This window comes from Ursus americanus, chromosome 11 (assembly GCF_024610735.1).
Source record: "Ursus americanus isolate L20-20 chromosome 11, mUrsAme1.1.p, whole genome shotgun sequence".
In the NCBI taxonomy this organism is placed as follows: domain Eukaryota; kingdom Metazoa; phylum Chordata; class Mammalia; order Carnivora; family Ursidae; genus Ursus; species Ursus americanus.
Genome location: NC_142137.1, coordinates 66164365 through 66184451, shown reverse-complemented (window position 1 = coordinate 66184451; position 20087 = coordinate 66164365). Strand labels below are relative to the sequence as shown.

General features: G+C 44.7%; 1 protein-coding gene across 12 annotated transcripts in view; it reads right to left on the bottom strand.

Annotated features, from left to right (window-relative positions):
• ARID1B (AT-rich interaction domain 1B) overlaps positions 1–20087 on the bottom strand; it is a 428002-nt gene that overhangs the window by 62087 nt on the left and 345828 nt on the right. For 10 of the 12 annotated variants that reach the window (XM_087865606.1, XM_087865604.1, XM_087865605.1 and 7 more), the window contains one exon: positions 11104–11283. The exons of the other annotated variants lie outside the window; for them this stretch is intronic. In XM_087865606.1, the coding sequence (XP_087721732.1) occupies positions 11104–11283 (180 nt within the window). The remainder of the gene's footprint in view (positions 1–11103; positions 11284–20087) is intronic. 12 annotated transcript variants of the gene reach the window in all.

The following is a 20087-nucleotide window of genomic DNA, read 5'->3' as shown; positions in this document are numbered from 1 at the left end:
CATGAAGTGTGCTATTTGTTGCAGGTGGTAGGAAGGTCACCATTCACATGGACCATGGGCCGACACAATTTCTGTAAAGGGCTGGATGATAAATATTTTAGGCTATATGGGCCAGTTGGTCTCAACTAAACTGTCACCATGGCCCCGATGTGGCCAGAGGTACTCCATACACAAATGAGAGTGCCTGTGTTCCAATAAAACTTTATTTACAAACACAGGTGGTGGGCCAAAGTGAGCCATAATCTGCTGGCCCAATCTTAGGACAAACTAATACAGTGCTCCACCAGCACAGAAAGGGACTTGTTACAGCAGCACTTCTTTGACCCTGAATGTCTTCCGAAAGCCTAAAGGGAAATGACAACAGAGCGAGGCACTAGCAATTTCAGGAACTGGAAATGGAAGGGAAAACAAAAGAGACTAGCAGGAACAGGAGAGGTGTGATATCAGCGGCCTCAGGTACCACCCAGGTCAAAGTGAGTCAGTCTTTTAGGGACAGCTCCTCAAACTTAAACTGCCTTTTCGTAACCAAATGCTCTGCCTTTGTGGAAATAATCGAACTGACACTGTTTCCAAGTAAAAGGTAAGCCATTCACTGTTGATCAGTTTCAAAGTTCTTTATAAAAAGTTCTTCAGTTGTTTTGGAATCCTCCACCCCAAAGGACCACACATAAGGTGCCCGTCTGTCTTCCTGTCACACCATCACGGTGGAAAGGGCACCTTATGCTTCCCCGGCTTGTGAGGGACACAGCGCGGCGGGCAGGCTGCTGGCCCGCCTCTTCCCACGCCTTCGCAGAGCACAGGCCTCAGAACGCTTCTCTGCGAGCAGAGTTAAGACTTCTCTCCAGCCTCCCTGACCTCGCACGCCCTGGCTTCCAGAGAGTCTGATAGCATCAGGGAACACAGTACTCTTTTTTGGCTCTTGCTTCTATTAAAAATAAATAAACTCATTCACAGTTTGAATGCAAATGAAATTAATTCACATATTCATTCGATTACTAGCTCTTGCCCTCCCCCAGCACTTGGTAAGTGACTCATTTGTTAAGAAACCTGATTCAGCGAAAACATATGTGCCCTTTGCTTTCGAAGGAAATGAAATAACACTTTAATCTTGTTTTAGAAAACAAGTGTTTTGACATGGTTATGGCAGACGAGGCCCACAGTGTAGTTGTGTTAGAGAAGAAAGTTCCTGATTTTGTGGAACTCTGCTTACGGGTGGATCAGAGAAACTCTGTCACCCCGGGTTCTAGCACTTGGCTCTAACAGGCAGTCAGGAGCTGTATTTTAATGAACACAAAGGAAAGAAATGACTGAGATGTTCGGTTACCCTGGACCCTACTTCACCCTCCCACTCACGGTGGATGCTAAGGGAAGAGCCGCGTTTCAATGGCTTTGCTCAGTTCCGCAGCTGGTCTTCCTACAGCAGGCGGCATTCCGCGGCCGGGCGGGGTCGGCGTGAGAGCACCACCACCATGCACACCCAGACACGCACGCAAGCACTTGTGCTTAGAAAGGCCCATTGAGTGCTGGGCTCCCAATCTCATTTTCCTCAATCAGTTGGGTTGATTCCATGAATTGGCACTCAAAAGCACACGTCAAGGGAATATGTTCTAATTATAGAGGCCTCTATTTGGGAGAAGAAATACAAAGTCCCCTTTTCTTCTCCTTGAAACGCTAAAGACTTTCCTCATTAAACTCACATGCCTGGATAGAAATGCTTTCTAAAGGCTTTAAATGGCTTAAGAGGCAGCGATGGACAAAGTGCAGGCTCTAGAATGTGGGTCTGAATAGCGGCATGACCTTGGATAAGTTACTTAACCTGTCTGAACATCAGTTTTGCCATCTGTAAAGTAAGGACGGGAACGGGGACTAGGTACAAAGGGCCTAGTAGAGCGCCGAGCCCAGAGTCCCCTAATGAACAAGAGCTGCCACCATCATCATCACCAATCATAATGCTGTCAACAACATGCATAACTGATGATCTTACCCCATAATCGTTTAAAGAATGTGTGGAAGGAGTGAAAAATGATTAATGCCCCCCCTTTGCCTACTCGATAACATATCTTTCTCCCCCAAATAAACAAAAACCAAACATGAAAGCCAAGCAAAATATGAGAGGAAAAGCCAGGAATGAGAAGTGCAATCTTATTTCCATGTTTCTCTAATAGATTAGTAATTTGTTGGCACTAGCTCTGACAGAAAACAGATGGAACCAGCATTAAGCACAATGAAGGCAGCAGATGCCGGGCCAGCCCACCTCAGCTGGAGGGGTCTTGCAGCCAAGTCCGAGAGCCCACAGTTTTCAAGTGGGTTCATCTTGGCACACCAGCTTCGGAAAATCGGTCACCAAATAAATTCAGATTTCAACCCACCAGGAGGTATATTCAAGCACCACATAGAGGAGGCACGAGCTAGACTCTACTCGAGTCACCATTACTGTTCTAGGAGGATCACAAAAAATTCTGTACCTGACTCTGGAATGTTTAACTTTGCTAGTTATAATCAATACTCCAAGCTTCCTGCTTTTATTGAACTATTAAGTGTTTCCACTCACATAGGAAGTTTTGCTTCTCAGTGTCATCATTCAACAATTAGTTAAGAATCACTTCTACACGCAAGGCTCCATATTATTCCTCCAGGCTGTGGAGGGCAAAATGGCACCCAAATCACAGACCAGACACTTTACCCAGAACAGGAAAAAATAAAATGGATTAATTAGCTATATATTATGATAAATATGTTTGTGAATTAGGGCTAAATAGGCATCTACCTTGTTGTTCAGTTAATCATGTTTACCACTTCTTATAGCTGTCTACTCCATAACAGGATTTCGGGTCATGTTTATAGAGACAGCATCTACATACACGAACAATCCTACACGTCCTGATAAATCACCATGACGTGGGATATTTCTATCATGACAAAAAACTGCCGGTTTGTGGTCAACCTCACCCCCACCCGTGGGAACCACTGATCTGCTTTCTCTTCCTACAGTTTTGCCTTCTCCCCAATGTCATATACAATCATACAGTATGTAGTCTTTTGTGTCTGGCTCCTTCCCCTTAACATCACGCTTTTGAAATTCACCCACCTCACTGCACACATCAGTGGCTTATTCCCTTTTGTTGCTGAGTAGCATTCAATTCTGTGGACATTTGAGTTGTTTCCAGTTTTTGGCAATTACGAACAAAGCTGCTAACATTTGCACACAGATCTTTGTGTGGACATAGGTTTCATTTCTCTTGGCAGGAGAAACGAGAGTGCCAGGTTGTAGGGTAAGTGCATGTTTGACTTTAAAAGAAACTCTAGCAAAAAATATATGAGTTTAAAAAAAATGTATGAGTTCAAACCACTCGACATCCTTGATATTGTCAATTTAAAAAAAATGAGCCATTCTAGTAGGTGTGGAGTGGATGTCATTGTGGCTGTAATTTTCATTTCCCTAACAAAGAATGATTTTGAGCATTTTTCACATGTTTATTTGCTGGTTAGCATATTTCAGTAAGATCCTTTCTGTGTTAAAAAAAAAAAGTTATATTTCAAAAACCTTCCAATTCCAGCTTTCTACACAGGCTGATGAGACAATGTCGGTCTTTTAGATACTACTTTGGAGGGAAAATGATTGAGTAGATATGAAGACCACAAATGTAGGTTCAAAATGAAAGCTCACTTACCTTCAGTTGCCTTAAATCCTACTATTTGTGGGAATGGAGAGAATTTGTTTTTGGAATTGATATTTATGGCACCCTATCTTCCCTAGATCAACATGCATTTTAAAAAGTCTTCACAATGTAAGAGAAAGAATCATATTGCACAAAGCTTGGACTAGAGGGGGGAAGGCCAACTACCTTACAGTACGGCGTCAGAGGCTCACTTTTGGTAGTTCTTTCCAGATGTTACATAAACGGACCCCTTCAAAAGTTTAATTATACAATAACGCAAGCTTCGTCCAGAGAATATAGAAGCCCAGAGAGAAAGAGACAAAAAAGATCCTTCGTTTCACCTCCCGAAGATAATTCTTAAGCATTGAGTCGTCAACCCCAACCCCGTGAAGCATCAAGATAGGGTTGGAAAGGTACCGGTGTCTCTGGAATTCTCCACCCTCATCTCTTTCATAAATAGTTCTTAAGGGCCTCTTACATGCTAGCCCTGTGCTAACGGCTGGGGGTTCAACAGCAAACGAGGGCAAAGAGCTGACATTCTGGGGGCAAGAGATAGGCAAAGAAGTCTAGGCCATGTCATGGGTGCCCTCAAGAAACACAAAGGGAGATTTACACAGAGTGGCCAGGGGAGGCGTCCCTGCCAAGGTGACTGGGGAGAGCCACTCTGGCGCAGGGAGCTGTGTGCATGCTGGCGGCCTCTCAGGAAGAAGTGCATCTTCAGAGCAACAACTGTCATGGAGGCTGACATCATACAGGCCCAGGGGACGTATGGGCACCGTCAGCCAGCACCTGACTTCAGGGCGGTGAGTGTGGAAGAGAGCACAGGCCCTCAAGGAGGAGGAGTATAACCATCTGCTATGTGTGACCTTCAGAAAGCCACTTGTCACTCCCAAGTTCAGTTTTCTCATCTGTAAAAAGGGTATAATACAAGATTACTGTCTCATGTGGTTGCTGTGGGGAAAAAAATAATGATACTGTAACTACTGTTGGACCGGACAGTCAATAAATACAACCTTTCCAGGAATAGAGAGAAACTGTTCCAATATTAGTAACTTTTTCATCAGTGAAATTTTTTTATATATTGCATCATATGTCTAATTTTACTTTCATCAGGCACAGATATTCAAATTTATTTCTCAGAGTAGAAGGAAGCATTGACATTAAAAAATGTAAAAGGTATTACCTCAGCTCAATAGCAAAATTTACTGTAAAACAGTAAAATCTGTACGGTAAGAAATGAACGAGTCTCAGAGTCACGGCTGTCAGGCATTGCCTGGGCACCTCTGTCCTCCCTGGGCTCCACAGTTGCTATGCTCTGTGCATGCCTGCGTGGGGACAGCGCTGCCTGGAGGGAGAACTCTGACCTGCTTCCCCTGAGGACTGAGGGACCCTCACCCATTTGTCATTCAATAAGGCCGTTTCTTTTCAAACATTTGAAAAAATGGCCAAGCTATGAGCCCTAGGAAAAGGCACCTTGCTAAGATTGTCAAGTAAAGCTGATGTCCACACCCTGTATTTCTAGTGCCGTCCAGGATTGTCACAACCAAGACCTGTCACAGAGCGACAGCCCACCAGACGATGTCACAAGGACATGCTTCTTGAGCGAGGCGAGTGAATGGCCGCGCTCTTGAGTGCTGGCTGTTGGTTTTCATCAGCAAGGGGAGAGTTTCGCACTGGGCAAAATTAAAGCAGCTTTATGGGGTTTTTTTTCCTTTTTAAAATTTTAAGTTGATTGGTACTTTTAAATTTTCTTCACTCCTTCCTAAATTCCTGGGTTTTGATAAAATTGTGATGGTTATCGGTCTGTTAAGGAAAAATCATGCTTAAATCTCATAACGTGAAAACTAAATTTGAACATCAAAAGAAGACTGCATTAACAATCTTTTGCTATAAAATGACCTACTTCAATTTCTGTCTTTTTCCCAGTATTAGTGAGATAGACATTTGGAATATTTCTTTAACAGCAAAAATACAGAACATAGAACTGACACTTGCCTAGGGCTGCTGATTTAACTATGAGATAAGTCTACAGTAATACGTAAGAGGAGGCTATACATTTGTCATGTGTATCACAACTGGTTTCAAGGGGAAAAAAAATGAGTTAACTGAACAGGGAGTGAGCTGCACAGAAAGCAGCCTCTGGAAAGCCAAAGAACAGGATGTGGTCAGTATGGAGCACTGTCCAGGGGAAACATGAATTCATGGGCCAGACGCATCTCACCTCTGTTGAAGAGAGGCTGAATTGAGCTTAATTCAATAATAAGACTGAGATTCGGGACTTATAACAGTAGAGACTGAAATCCTCGGTCATGGTGACACCAAGGATGTCATGGGCCTATAAGGTACTCTCAAGTAGCTAGGGGGCCGCCAACAAGTGATACTTACATGTTGTTCCTCTTCAACTGAAATAGTTGTAACATTATTAATGTGTGATTCACTATTTTGGAACTGCATATTTCAACTAGGTATGATTTGGAGTTTTCTGAATTCATTGAGAAATGTATTTTAATGAAGGGAGAAGGAATATTTCAGAAGGCGTCTATTTTAGAAAAAAAAAAAACCCTTTCAAACTCTGGAAAAAATACCTTTTATCAAGTAATTTAGAAATAAAAGTCTCAGGGTGCCTGGGTGGCTCAGTTGGTTAAGAGTCTAACTCCTGGTTTCGGCTCAGATCATGATCCCAGGGTCCTGGGATCGAGCCCCGTGTCGGCTCTGCACTCAGCGAGGAGTCTGCTAGAGATTCTCTCCCTCTGCCCCCGCCCCCGCCCCGTGCGCATGCATGCACGTGCATGCGCGCTTGCTGTCTCTCAAATAAATAATTAAATCTTGGAAAAGAAAAGAAATAAAAAGTCTCACCAGACTCACCTACTGAAAAGTTCCCTGCTTCCTAAGGCACACACTATACAAATTACGGCATAAACCCAGGGCTGCATCAGCATACAGCAGCCGCATGTGGTGGTCCAGACCCTCTCATGCGAGTGAGTGAGAACTGAGGGGAATCTACACGCACAATTACTTAGTTGCCCACGGTAATACTGCTTCTTTATAGCAAAATTAAGGCTAGATGCCCATTTTCTGCAGTTAGTGACAAATACGCAAAAAATATTCGGGGTCAGTGTGACAGACACCGTTCTAGAGAACACAAAAACAAGAAATATAAAGGCTATAAAAGGTGAAATTTGTTTCAGCTCTCCTTCCCCCAAATTCATTAATAATTAACATGTCAATTACAAAACTCTTTTCTATTTATTAAAGCAAGTCTCTACGGCCCTACTTGGAAACCCTTTGTAGGGGTAGTTACTACATGCACTTGCTTGAAGGTAGAAAGTACGATTTCATAAAATATACTGCAATTAAACATTTTCACACATTTAGATTGGATTCATTCCATTTGCATATTCAATAATTCAGATTTTACAGTATTAATATACATTTCTAAAAATCTCCTTCTTAACTTCATAGAAACTTTTTTTCTTCGTGTCTAGCATCTTTGATGTATTTCTAAGTCTGTACCCCCAAAATGTTCCTTGTTCCTTGAAGGCAAGTAGTTTGTCTTTTGCCTCCCCAGTGGCTCACTGAATGAATGAACCAGCAAGGAGGAAGGCATGGGACCATGTGAGTGGCCTCTGAAATCTCCTTCGGTTTGAACCCTGGCTCTAACACTTACTAGCTGTGGGACTGGGGGTCAATTACTTACCCTGCTCATTTGGAAAATGGGGATAACAGCACAGCTTCCCATTAATAAAGAAAACGGGCAAGTCTGCCTGAATGTGAATCCTGGCATGACCGCTGTGCATCCTGGTGAAGCTATTTACGTGCTGCACGTGTCAGTGTCTTCATCTGCCAACTGGAATCATACTGGTACCTATCACAGAGCCTGTTGTGAGCAGCCACTGAGTTGGTCTATGGAAAACACTTCAGGGGCACCTGGGTGGCTCAGCCAGTTGCACGTCTGACTCTTGATTTCGGCTTAGGTCGTGATCTCGGGGTTGAGAGAGCGAGCCCCGTGTCAGGCTCCGTGCTCAGCAGGGAGTTGACTTGGGATTCTCCCTCTGTTCCTGCCCCTGCTCTCTCTCTCTCAAATAAGTAAATAAATAAAATCTATTAATAAAACAAAACAAAAAAACACCTCAAACAGGACCCAGGACACAGTAATAAATGTTGATTGTTATTACTAATAACAATTTTGGAGAAGCCATTCCTGATAGTGGAAAGGCTTAAAAAAAGATTGTAAGATATTTTCCTCTGAGATCTCTTAAAAACAAAACGAACCCAGAAGAAAGTCATCTAGTTTGGAACGGAAACAGAAGATGGGACTAATAATGGCCTCTGTGGGTCAACACAAGTGATTCTTTTCAGAGACCTTAAAACATGTAACACAAAATTGTAAGCTGAATGTTTTACTACTAAGTTGAGTATGTTGTTAATTAAGAGGAGGAAGAAAAAAAATACTTCATTTGTGTCATGCTTGAAAGGATCAACGAAGAGAGAAACGCAAAAGTAAGGACACTTTTGTTGACTTGAACAATATATTACAAGCGTTCGTTTCCTGTGGTTTAGTGCTTGCTGGAGGAGAACACAAGGAGGAAAGGCAAACCATTCTGAGTTGAACACAGAGTACCAGGATGCTAATTTTAAGCACGCAGCACTGGGAGCCAGTCAAGGGACCCAGGAGGACACGAACCTCAGAGTGGATGTGTGCGAAAGGTCACTGCGGAGAAGAAGTGGCAGATAGGACAGGTGCAGGCTACTCATACTTTCAAAGTTAGAAAGTGTTGAGTATGCAAATTATCCTCCTTATTCTAAATGGTTTCGAATATCAACCTAAACTCAGTGTTTTTGCCTTAGAAGAAATCCCTTTATATAACCAAAAGGTTATACAGTGGATCCAGCGGGTGGCATTGATAAAAGGCTGTGGAGTTGAAGCAAGATTTAGACCGTAGAACATTAGAACTGGAAGCAAATTCCCAAGTAACATGATCAAATGTTCTCATTTTCTAGAGGAAAAGTAATTCCCAAAGAGCAAGTAATTTTCCAAGGACATATAGCAGTTTGGATGAGAACCCTCACAGGTTCAGTGCTCTTAAATTATGAATCTTAACGTTCAATTACTCCGGAAAACTGAGGGTTTTATTCGGAAAAGAAATCCATTCTATAGAAATGGCCTTTCCTGCTATTAACTCCGATAGCGTAAGCGCTTTCTTAACTGTTCACAAAAGACTCATCAGATAGTCAAGGTTCTATCTTCCCTATTCTGAGAACAGCGGAGGATGAGGTTGCAAGAGTGAATTATTTAAGAGAAGACAGACCAATTCTGAAGATTACACGAAGCTCTTGTGAGTTTTAGCGGTTAAGTCCCAGACCTTTAGCCACTCCCAATTCTGAGAACAGATCTGACCTTGTCTCCAATTACATTCTGAGCCCAAGTCCCCATTTTCTGTGTATATCACAACGTACAAACTGCTTTTCTAACTTGCACTGAAGTTTTCTCCTTTTCACGAGGGTCAAAGAAACCCCCTTTTTTTTTTTTTTTTAAGATTTTATTTATTTATTTATTTGACAGAGAGAGAGAGAGACAGCCAGCGAGAGAGGGAACACAAGCAGGGGGAGTGGGAGAGGAAGAAGCAGGCTCCCGGGGGAGCAGGGAGCCCGATGCGGGGCTCGATCCCAGGACCCTGGAATCACGCCCTGAGCCGAAGGCAGACGCTTAACGACTGAGCCACCCAGGCGCCCCAAAGAAACCCAGTTTTGAAGACACCCGCCGGACAGGTCCCGTGGGCAGTGATGCTTACACCTGAGCGCCTCACTGACCTGCCTCCACGCAGCGACAAACGTCTCCATGTTACAGCCTCTGGGGCTGCCACAGAGCAGGGCACGTTGCTACCGTCAGGGGGGACCTAAATTCCTAGGGTTTACTGGAGCTAGTATCACAGAAAGCCATAATGACATGGTGTAAAGGGAATCAAGCAAAACACAGAGAATACATCCACTCCACGTACGGACGAAGGCAGGAAGGGGCCAAGCACAGGGTTTTGTTTTGGGGGTTCTGATATAGTTTTCCCAGCAAAAGAAAGGGCTGGGATGTAAAACAGTAAAGCAACTCGAGGCAAGGAGACCGTGTGATGTTGGGAAGATTGAAGGTGCTGATGATCTTTCAGAAAGAATCTTTAAGAACAAGACAAACACACTGATAACTCCATTTTCAGACTGTGAAGTTCTATAAATAGAGAAGCTTCCCTAAGGAACACCGGGTGAAAAGCCGTGAAGGTGCCAAGGCCTTCTCAGGGGATCGCTCTCTCCTTGTGAGCTGCTTGCTCCGTGGCTGGAGACGCTCCACGCACCTCGGCAGAGCTCAGTGGCCTGCTACACATGCAAATGTCTTCAGAAAAGCAGACCTGACTGAACCGGAGGACACGTGACTTGGCTGTTGTTTTACTACAGGTTCCTAGTGGGCATTCATCATCTTCACTTAGAATATTCCTGATATTTTTGAGGAAACTCTGGGAATTGTGCCAGATTATCTCATTCTCTGTAAATTATCCATTAATGTCTAATTTGAATAAACAAAACATAAAGAAGGTGCGAAATTCAAATGCCTTACTGCCCAAGGTGTCTTAGAAAAAACAATATCGGGTTAAAAACCTTGATAAAAGGATCCTCCATGTACATGACAAAACATACATCAGCTTCCAGGAAGGCAGACGGTAAACAGTGCGTGTGGGCATGGCTCCATTATCTTTCCACGCTTGCCTTATCTTCCGTTTTTTGTTTGTTTTTTTAAAGACTTTATTTTTAAGTAATCTCTACATCCCACGTGGGGCTCGAACTCACAGCCCCGAGGTCAAGAGTTGCCTGCTCCACCACCTGAGCCAGCCAGGCGCCCCCTTATCTTTCTTTTTGAAAGACATGTCCATTTCAGGCTTTGTTCTGTCTTCACAGAGTAAGACTGGGACTGACTGAGAAAACGAGAGCTACTCTTTACTGGACACAGAACTTTGGAGACAAACTGGGAGTGGATGTCATGAGACAACAACCTTCTGAGTGCTGAGCACATTGTTACAAAGATAGTGAGAGACAGACAGGGGACACAATCAGAATTCAACATAATGAAACCCAAGTTTTCAATCAGAAACTTTTTGAGGACGAGGCCTGTGTCTATTTCAAACTACATCACAGAAACGGATTTACTCCTTTATTAGTAACACACATATGAAGCAGCATTTACCAGAGTGTCTGATGCATGAATGCTTAATGAATACTTGCTATAATTATTCTTCCCATCGCTATGGGCAACCGAAGGACTGGGTTTGCATTAACTTCACAGATCTGTCAGGTAACAAATAATGGGAACTTAAAAGGTGTTTATGATATTAAGACCTTGAAGGACTAACATACTCACAGACCTTCTATAACCTACTGCAATGCATTCTTGAGAAACGTTTACCTTGTGGTCCGTACTGGCTCATCTGTGGACCGTAAGCCCCACTTGAGTTACTCTGCTGAAAGCTACTGATCCCAGGATGCATCTGACCTCCAGGAGAAGGATGAGGCGACATGGATGGTCCTGTCTGTTGAGGTCCATACTGAGACATCTGAGGGTTTCTTTGTGTGCCTGCCATAAAACCTAGGTGGGAAATAAATGGAAATATATAAGTGCAGGTGACAAAATGGACATGGAATTGTGTGGAAGGTGGATGGGGAGAAGACGGGGTGCCGTGAGACTCCCCTAAAGAGACATCTAAAGTGGGGGATCTGGGGGGACCCCTGGGCCTCCCCCAGTCCTAACTCTGAAAGCCCATTAGAGTTCCTGGGAACCCAGTGGATCGTGGGCTTGAACTAGGGAAAGGAGAAGAGAGAGAAGAGGCAAGGAAGCTTAACCTCTTTTGGAGATGAGGTCCCTACAAAAAGCAACAGTAACACCCAGGACCCCTTTACACTGCCAGCCTTCCATTCCTGCCAGGCTGGACATGTTGTGTGTGCCCCCTCAGAGCCCCTGCGTCCGATCTCTGGGATGCACGTCTCCGGCCGCCTAAATATCCCACTCTCTTCTCAAGGTCAGGCCACTACCCTGCTTGGAACTGCTCTGCCCCCTGATCTCCTGAGCAGATCGTTCAGGTCGACACCTACTTGAGCGGGGCAGACCCATGAACCCTGGCTCATACCACCCCTTACAGGTACACTGTGAATAAAGGGCAGGTTTGGAGCAGTTTCTGTTATTCCAAAACAGAACTCTAACTTCCTCCCGCAAACCTACCATGGCTGGGGTCTCCCCGTCTCTACCAGTGGCACCAGCACTCACCCAGACGCTCCTGTCAGAAACCCCTGACTCCCGCGGTTCCCTCCTCCCTCCCCTTGTTCCCCAGGTGTGTGCCCATCCTGTTGCCTGTGCTTCTGGAATGTCTCTCAGGCTGTTCCTCTGCCCTACTTCCACTCCTGCAGAAGCCTGGCCTGCTACCATCTTCCTTCCCGCCACCCCGCGCTCTACTCAGTTTTCTCAGCCTCAACCACCACCCACTCCCCACTTTGCTCCTTTCGCTTCACTTTCACAAAGTTGCCAGAATCATCTTTCAGGAAGAAAAAAAGGAAATTAGAGCATATCTTTCCCGCACCAAACCCCTCAAGGCTTCCAGCGAGCCTGGGAACCAAATGCAAACCTCTGACCACGGCCTGTGGTGTCCTCTGTGGTCAGGCGTTGCCGTTCCACTCTAACTCCGTGTCCTGTGGCTCCTTGCAAGTAACATCAACAAAGCATCATTCCCTCCTGCCCCCTTCCTGACAGTGCTCTTCCACCTGCTGATTTCCTCTCACCTCCAAGCCCCTTCGGGGGCTGCCCGCCCTGTGGCCACGCCACCCTGGCCGTTTCTCACAGGTGTTTCTTCATAGCGCTTCTCATAACCTGCCATCATTTTACCGTATTTGGGACTCACTTAGCCTTCCTCTCCCCACTAAAACCTCAGCTCTGTGAGGGCAAGGATCGGGTCTGTCCCACCGCTGCGTCCTACAGCGGCAGCGGGGGGTCTGGCACATGGTAGCTAACTATTTACTGAACGAATATTAAATTCTTCACGCCCCCCACAGACCGCGGTGCACAACAGCTAGTTGTCCAAATGGATAAAGAAAATCCATCCTTAAATGATGCAGGACCATCATGTCAAGGTACACCCACACCATCAGTAGTTCGGGCAAATAAAAGTGAGCATGTAGAATGAGCTGTGAGAGGCTCATGGAGACAGAGCACCCCAAATCAAGATGCGTCTCTAAGAAAAAGCTAACATCACCCACCTAGCATACTAAGGAAGGGCAGTTTGAATAACAACTCCCAGAACCCAGGAGTTCGGGCTGGTGAGAGTTCTCACATGTCAGGCGAAGGCTCTAGTATGCTGCAGAGTGTAGAGGGAGCTGGTTTCTTCCAGAGAACCTAGGGCAGTAGTGGCCAAAGAGAGTCTACTGAGGCAGCTGGAGGGAAGATGATACTCAGATCTCAAGTTGGCTTCAACTGAGGGGGATAAACGAGGTTGGACATTTATAAAGGCCATGGTTTATATTTTAGTTAGGAAAAAAAAAGATCTTTCAACGTTGCTTCTGTCTAAAGAGATAGAAAATATAAGTAAGTAGAGCTGTTCCTTATTATCTTATTCCATTTATTTATAAAGATAAGTCTTATGAAATTGGGCTCAATTGGCAGCTCCCAGATATAATTCATCATAGAAAATGTTTGCTTTTTCAAATCTGAAAACAAACAGAAATCAGTGCACTAAAATGACTATAAATGATTGCACCTTAAGCTGTTTCATGAAATATTTATCTAAGCTTTCCTATAAAATTCTCAAGAGTTTCATATAGGGTCCTGTTTAATAAAAAATGTGTTTAAATTTCATACAGATTGTGTGGGTTTGTCTTTCTTTCTTTTAGAGTGTGACTGCTGTCTTCTTCATTAGTTAAAGAAAATAACACAGGTCCTTTTTTTGGGCATGAAATTTCACTTCAACCATGAAAGTCTCCATGCTGAAGAATTTAGAACCTCTGATAAAGCAGTACATCCTTGGGTTATTGCTGCCTCTGGGACACTTAATAGGCTTAAGGTTTGTTCAAATGAGTTCTAAGAATTCTTACCTGGCAAGTTATTTCATTTCTGACTACTTACTCAGTCCTTAAAAATACATATGCCATGTTCCACTTGAATTATCTCATTCATCAGTGGCATTTTGCAGAAAATCAGGTTTGTGAAAAGATTCCAGAAGAGGTAGACTATTAAAGCGAATTCAATGCAATATGTCCCAGCGTCAAATTCCACAAGTCAGAGACAAGGTTCTACGGGGAATGGGATCCACTCTCCTTCTCCGGAAGTGAAAATCGTAAAGCTACTCTTTTCCGTGTATTGCTTCTGCAATGGCACCACCTACAAGAGCTTCCTGAAATCTTGTTTTATGTTCTTGGTGAGACTGCTCTCTTTCCACGTATTCCCAAGACAATAAAAGCAGAAGGCGACATCACGTGCCCGACTCCCTTCTGAGCTAAAATCACTGACGGTGGTCAATTGGGAACACGAGGCCTAGATGATGGTCTTGCCTGCGTCACTAGCTCCGCATCTACTCGGGGAGACAGATACATAAAGAACCATCTTATGGTGTATATTGATTGAACTAGCTGTGAGACCTTAGGCACATCTTAATTTATCTGAGCCTCAGTTTCCACATCTTAAAATGAAGATGAGGTTGCGTTAAGATCAACCAGAATGACACGTGAAAGTGTTCGGCGCTCTAAAATGTGGTACAGACAAGGGACTGGATCCCACTTTCCTGCTTTACGAAGCGCCACGGATACCTTTCAACTCCTGAACACCCCACCTATGCAGACATACTTTCTAGCTAGAATGCACAAGCTAGTTTTCATCCATTTGTTGTTTATTTAACTATGTGGGATCCATGTTACTCTAGTACCTGTGTAACTGTCTACAAATTCAAAATACGATACAAACGTTTAGGAACATATGCATACAGTTGTCTCCCTTTACTTGCGGGGGTGGGGGGGTACGTTCCAGGACCCCCAGTGCATGCCTGAAGCTGCGGATAGTACAGAACCCTACGTATACTATGCTTTTTCCTATGCAAACACACCTATGATAAAGTTTAGTTCCTAAACTGGGCACAGTAAGAGAGGAACAGCAATAACTAACATGGAACAGAACAATTACAACAAAATACTGTAATAAAATCTGTATGAATGTGGTCTCTCTTTCTCTCGACATTTTGTACCATACTCACGCTTCTTCTTTCTGGGATGATGTGCAATGATAAAATGCCCGCATGATGAGATGAGGGTGTGAGGGTATGACGTAGGGGCTGTGACGTAGCATGAGGATACTACTGACTGTCTGAACATAGGTCAGAATCATCATGTCAAGAGGATCATCTGCTTCTGGAGCATGGCTGGCTGCGGAGACTGGGAAAGTGAAACCACCGATGGGGGTGGGGCGGGGGGAACTACTGTGTCCCTCTCTCTGACCACTGAGTTCCCCTCGCCAAGGGCAATGGTTTGCAATGTATCTTTTCGGAGGTGTTTTATGATTTGTATTTGATTCTGTATTTCTCTTATCATGGGTAAAGGGGAACATTCTGCTTAGTAGCTGTTTTTGTTCCTTTTTTTCCATTTATATCATCTGCCCACCTTTCTGTTAGTCACTCTATGTCCTGACTACGAAGTATTTCGTCTTGCAGATACAGCTCCTATTACGCTACAGTGATATCGCTCACTGAAGCTCTGTATCTGCTATCCGCGGGGGATGTGGTCCTTCACTGAGATCAACGGTAGCATGGCCCACCCGCGGTCTTAACAGGAAAGCGATATGCTCTGACTTGCGTTTCTGAAAGCTAATTCTGTTATAACCTGCAGCATGAAGAAAGGACTGTAGGAGACCAGTGAGGACACAGGTACAGTGAGCTGTAATATATAATCACAGTTAAATGACAGCTGTAATCCTACCAAAAAAGGCTTCCATTATGGACAGAACTGTATTTTCCAAAGGTTATTGAATATTACCAGAGTCTAAACAAATTGATGAAAAATGTGATGACAAAAGTTAGCTAAAAAGGAAGTAGTTCTACTTTTCATTCTAAAGAGAGAAACTCCGCATGTCTATTATTTTCATCCTCATCTGTAAAACAGGGTCAACTGCATCTACTTCAGAGATGCTATGGGGATTAAATGAGATGATACAGGGGGGTGCCCAGAATAGCGGCCTTTCAATAATTATTAGCTGGTACAATTATTACGCATTCACAAAAGAAAAGCAAGAGAGGCAGCTCGTGCGGCAACCGGAGCACCGGGGCTGGCTGTTGGTCCTGGCCTCCCGTGTCTGCTGTGCCCAGGACAGCAGCTAACCGAACTTTCCAGCTTCAGTTCGGGCACCTGTGAGGCCAGGAGGAGGAGGAAGCATGGTACTTAAGGGACACTCTGACTCCAGCTCTCAATTCTACCTTCAGCAGTTCTTTCCCTAGGAAAAATCTAATCAAGTTTGTGATTTCCATGTATATTTATTTGGGATAGTTCTTGCTTTGTTTTGATTTTAACCTTTGCTTTGAATGAAATAAATGTTAAAATGTTTCCCAAAACCAAATTCCAACCAAGAATTTTCTACCTATTTATGGTGACATATTTATTTGATTGTATTTTGCTTCTTTTAGAAAGTTATTATAAAACGACAGCTTGCGTCATAGTTTGTGAATAGAAAAACTGACAGCTGAGAGAATAAAGCTGCTTTTTAAAAAAGGTGTGAAGTTTCGCTGGTTACAAGCCATCTGAATTTAGAAAACCAAACTTTCTAGTAAGGGAAATTTCAAAAGTCTAAAATTCATTTCCTATATATTATGAAAGTATATTTTATTACTGGATGATTTATTGTATGCCCCAAGTAAGTCTCTAACGTGGGGAAATACAAACTTTGGATAAAGTACCAAATGAGATAATCATTATTTACATTATACAAAGTACTTATTGAAAAATCATAGAAACTGCCTACGAAAATATCACTTAAATATTTCATCCATACCATAAACCCACAGGTTTATATACATGAATTTACTATTTCTGAGCCCTTCATGACATGTGTATACAGTCACACACACTTGCACTACCACGTTCCAAATGAAAAGAGGTGTACTTCTGATACGAGAAATTAGAGCTGCCCTTTAGGAAAAGAGCGGGAGAGAGGGAGGGAAAGCTATACTCTCAGAGAAAAGGTGATGCAGCGTAAGAGGAAACACACACAGTGCATCTGTTTGGAATCTCGAGATGTGAGCCAGGAGCTGCCTCCACGACCCACCGTGTGGACCCACGGGCTCTTACGTGTGTCACAGCACTTCCTTCCTTCCAGGATCATTCTGAGAGCCAAATAAGAAAAGCATATGCAGAAGTGCTTCTCTAAACTGAAAGCCACTGTGAAAACACGAGACAAAGCCATGACTATCGCCTTTGCAGTGATGCCGCGAGCCCTTCCCTTCACCGTGTGAGCTCCGATCTCAGCGGTCACACTAGGAACCCAACCACACAGCCTTGGGCACATCTTCTCCCCGCGAGCTCCAACGGGACTCCGACACTCACGGAAGGTGGCGAGGATGAGAGAGCACTGAAAAGAAGTACAAGATATGATCCTGGTCTCGGAAAGACTAAAAATTTGGTTGGGGAGCAAGTAAAACCTATCAGCAGGGAACGATGAGCAAGGCAGCTTATGAAGCCACTGAAGCCGGCGGCGGGCAGCGGGTGAGGCAAGGGGGGTACACGCCGGGAGTCAGGCTCTGCCCCCGTGAGCTCGCGTGCTGCTGGAGACAGACACGCAGCAGTGACTGGGGATATGGACGGAAGAAAACAAGTTCGGGGCCACGAGGGTGGAAGAGGAGGACCCAATTCAGACTGCGACCACCTGAGGCCTGACTCTAATAAAAACAGGTCTGACCAGCAAAGCTGATGTCACAATGTGCATTCTTAGAAGCTACAGTTTCTGCATTCGGCCGAACCCTAGAGGGGCTGGGGCACCTTCACCCGGCCAGCTCTTTTCCCGGGTGGAATGCTTTACCCCTTTCTTGAATTTCTCCCCTGCCCGGCTCCTACGTGCCAGCAAGTGACCAGCACACGGGAAAAGGCAGCACCAGCTCTCACGACGTCCTGCCCCCTTGCCCAGAAACACCCATGTCCACGCCCCGACCTGCGTTTTCCTCTCAGCAGAAGGAGATCTTTCACTCACACGCAAGGCCCGCGCCTTCCCTTATGCTCTGAATCCCGTCCTTCCTCATCTCTCCAGGGACCTGTCGATCGTGTTTGTTCAAACACTAGTCCCTGACTCTTGAGTGCTTAACAGACGGAAGTCCAAACTTATTAGGCCAGCACATGAGTCCTTCCAAATTTGGCCTGACCTGTTTCTCCAGGTCCGTCATGGCGTCCCCACTTGGTTTTGATCAGACACTTTTTTCTTCCCGTAGGCACCAGGTTGCTTTAGACGGCAAGTCTTGGTGTGTTTCTTCACTTAATAAATATTTACTGACGACTTCTCGTGTGCTAGGCAATGTGCCACTGACCGTCAATAAGTTGACATTTAATGAACATATAACACCTGCTAATAGCTTTGCTGTTTATTAGCTCATTTAAACTTCAAAACAACTCTGAAGACACCGAGGCTCACGAAGTATTAAAACATTCTTAACCACAATCCATGGTGAAGAAACAGACTTTATATCACAATCCAGTGTGTGTATGTGAGCCTATGTTTATATACTCACACGCAGCTTCACACACACACTGCTTCACAAAACAATTTCCACCCTTGTCATGTGAAATGCACTCTGATATTTAAAACATTTTTTTTCAGTTAAAAACTCACGAACGGGAGGCACAGTTTGAAAACAAAATGCTAGACCGCGTCCTCTACTGATATGCGGTTTCACCGTGTGCCCACCAGGCCATTGGCCTCCGTGCAACCCACACTCCAGGCCTTCCTGGCCCCCGCTCCTGCTCTCTTCCACGGCACTCCTCGGCCTTCCAGAAAAGCAGGAATTTCATACGCTGGGAAAGCACCATGCGTGTGAGCCGAGGCAGAGCAGTTACCACACTGCCATCGTCTTGGCTCATGTGGCTGTTTTTGCCCCAAACCGTGAGTGCTGCAGCTTGCAAACACATTCTCTCCGCATCTGTGTCCTCGGGACCACGTGAGGGGCCGGCACAGAGCTGGAACCAAACACGTGTTTTTAATGAGTAAGAAAACATCTTCATTCAGAGCCCATTTACTTTTACTTTACAAAAGGAGACCTTCCTACGGGAGGTGGCCTGGCTCCCCAATTCATAGTACATTCGAAGAACTGTTTCCAGGGAAAGGAAGATGGCTTTTCAAGGAAGGCATAACTGACAGCTGAACGCCCAACAAGCAGAAAGCATGGTTGTCTCTCTCCCCTAATATCTGCCACGTGCATTCACTTGGTCCATTTCCACTGTTGCTGCAAAGTAAACTTGTGGCTTCGCCACTCACAGTTGGGGACTTCACGCTAGTTAGTTAATAGTTAAGCCTGCTTCCTTTTCTGCAACATGTGGATGACAAGTGAGCCTCCATCCTAAGATTAGATGAGAAAATATTATGAGCAACACGCAGCTCAGGGCCTGCACACAGAGCAGGGGCTCCAGAAGTGAGAGCTGTTATTAGTCATATTATTTTTAAGACAACCCACCATTTATTTCCTGTCTGAATGACTCCCAAGTTTCCAAACTACTTCCCTTTGCCAGGCTCCCCTACAAACCATCCGTCACAGCAAAGCCAAAAAGTGCTCCAAGTCCCTGGACCGTGGCGAATTCACCGAGGTGACAAATGCCATACCCTGCGAGCCACCTGGCAAACAGCCTGATGTCCTTTCCCAGGTAGTGCATGCTCTGTGTCATCGTGCTGGGCCTGCCTGCTCTACACCCCCCTCCAACAGAGCCAGTTAGAGCTGATGGGTAGCTTGCCTCACCCAGTTGACTCTCCACAAAGCATTGCCCTTTTCCAGAGAGCTAGTTCCAGAAATAATTGGCCGGCCATGTCATTTGGCTCAGAAAAGCTAAGCTTGTCAGTTTCAGGCCACTCAACCAACAGCTACAATACTGATTAGCTCTGAGTGGCATAAGACTCAGCATACATCCTTCCTGATCTGGCAGATTCCCCAGAGTTTGCCCACTGAAACGAGAGAGAGGGATACAGAGAGACAGACAGAAATATCAAGATTCCTGTCAAGTGCCTGAATTGACTCTCAAGGTAAAGAGCAAGGATCTTGACTTTTGTTGACCACTGGATTATAAGGACCTATGACCAATGACTAGCTTGATAAACATTTATCCAATGGATGAATCAACCCATTAGGTTTGTGTGTGTGTGTGTGTGTGTCTGTGCGTGTGCGTGTGTGCGTGCATGTG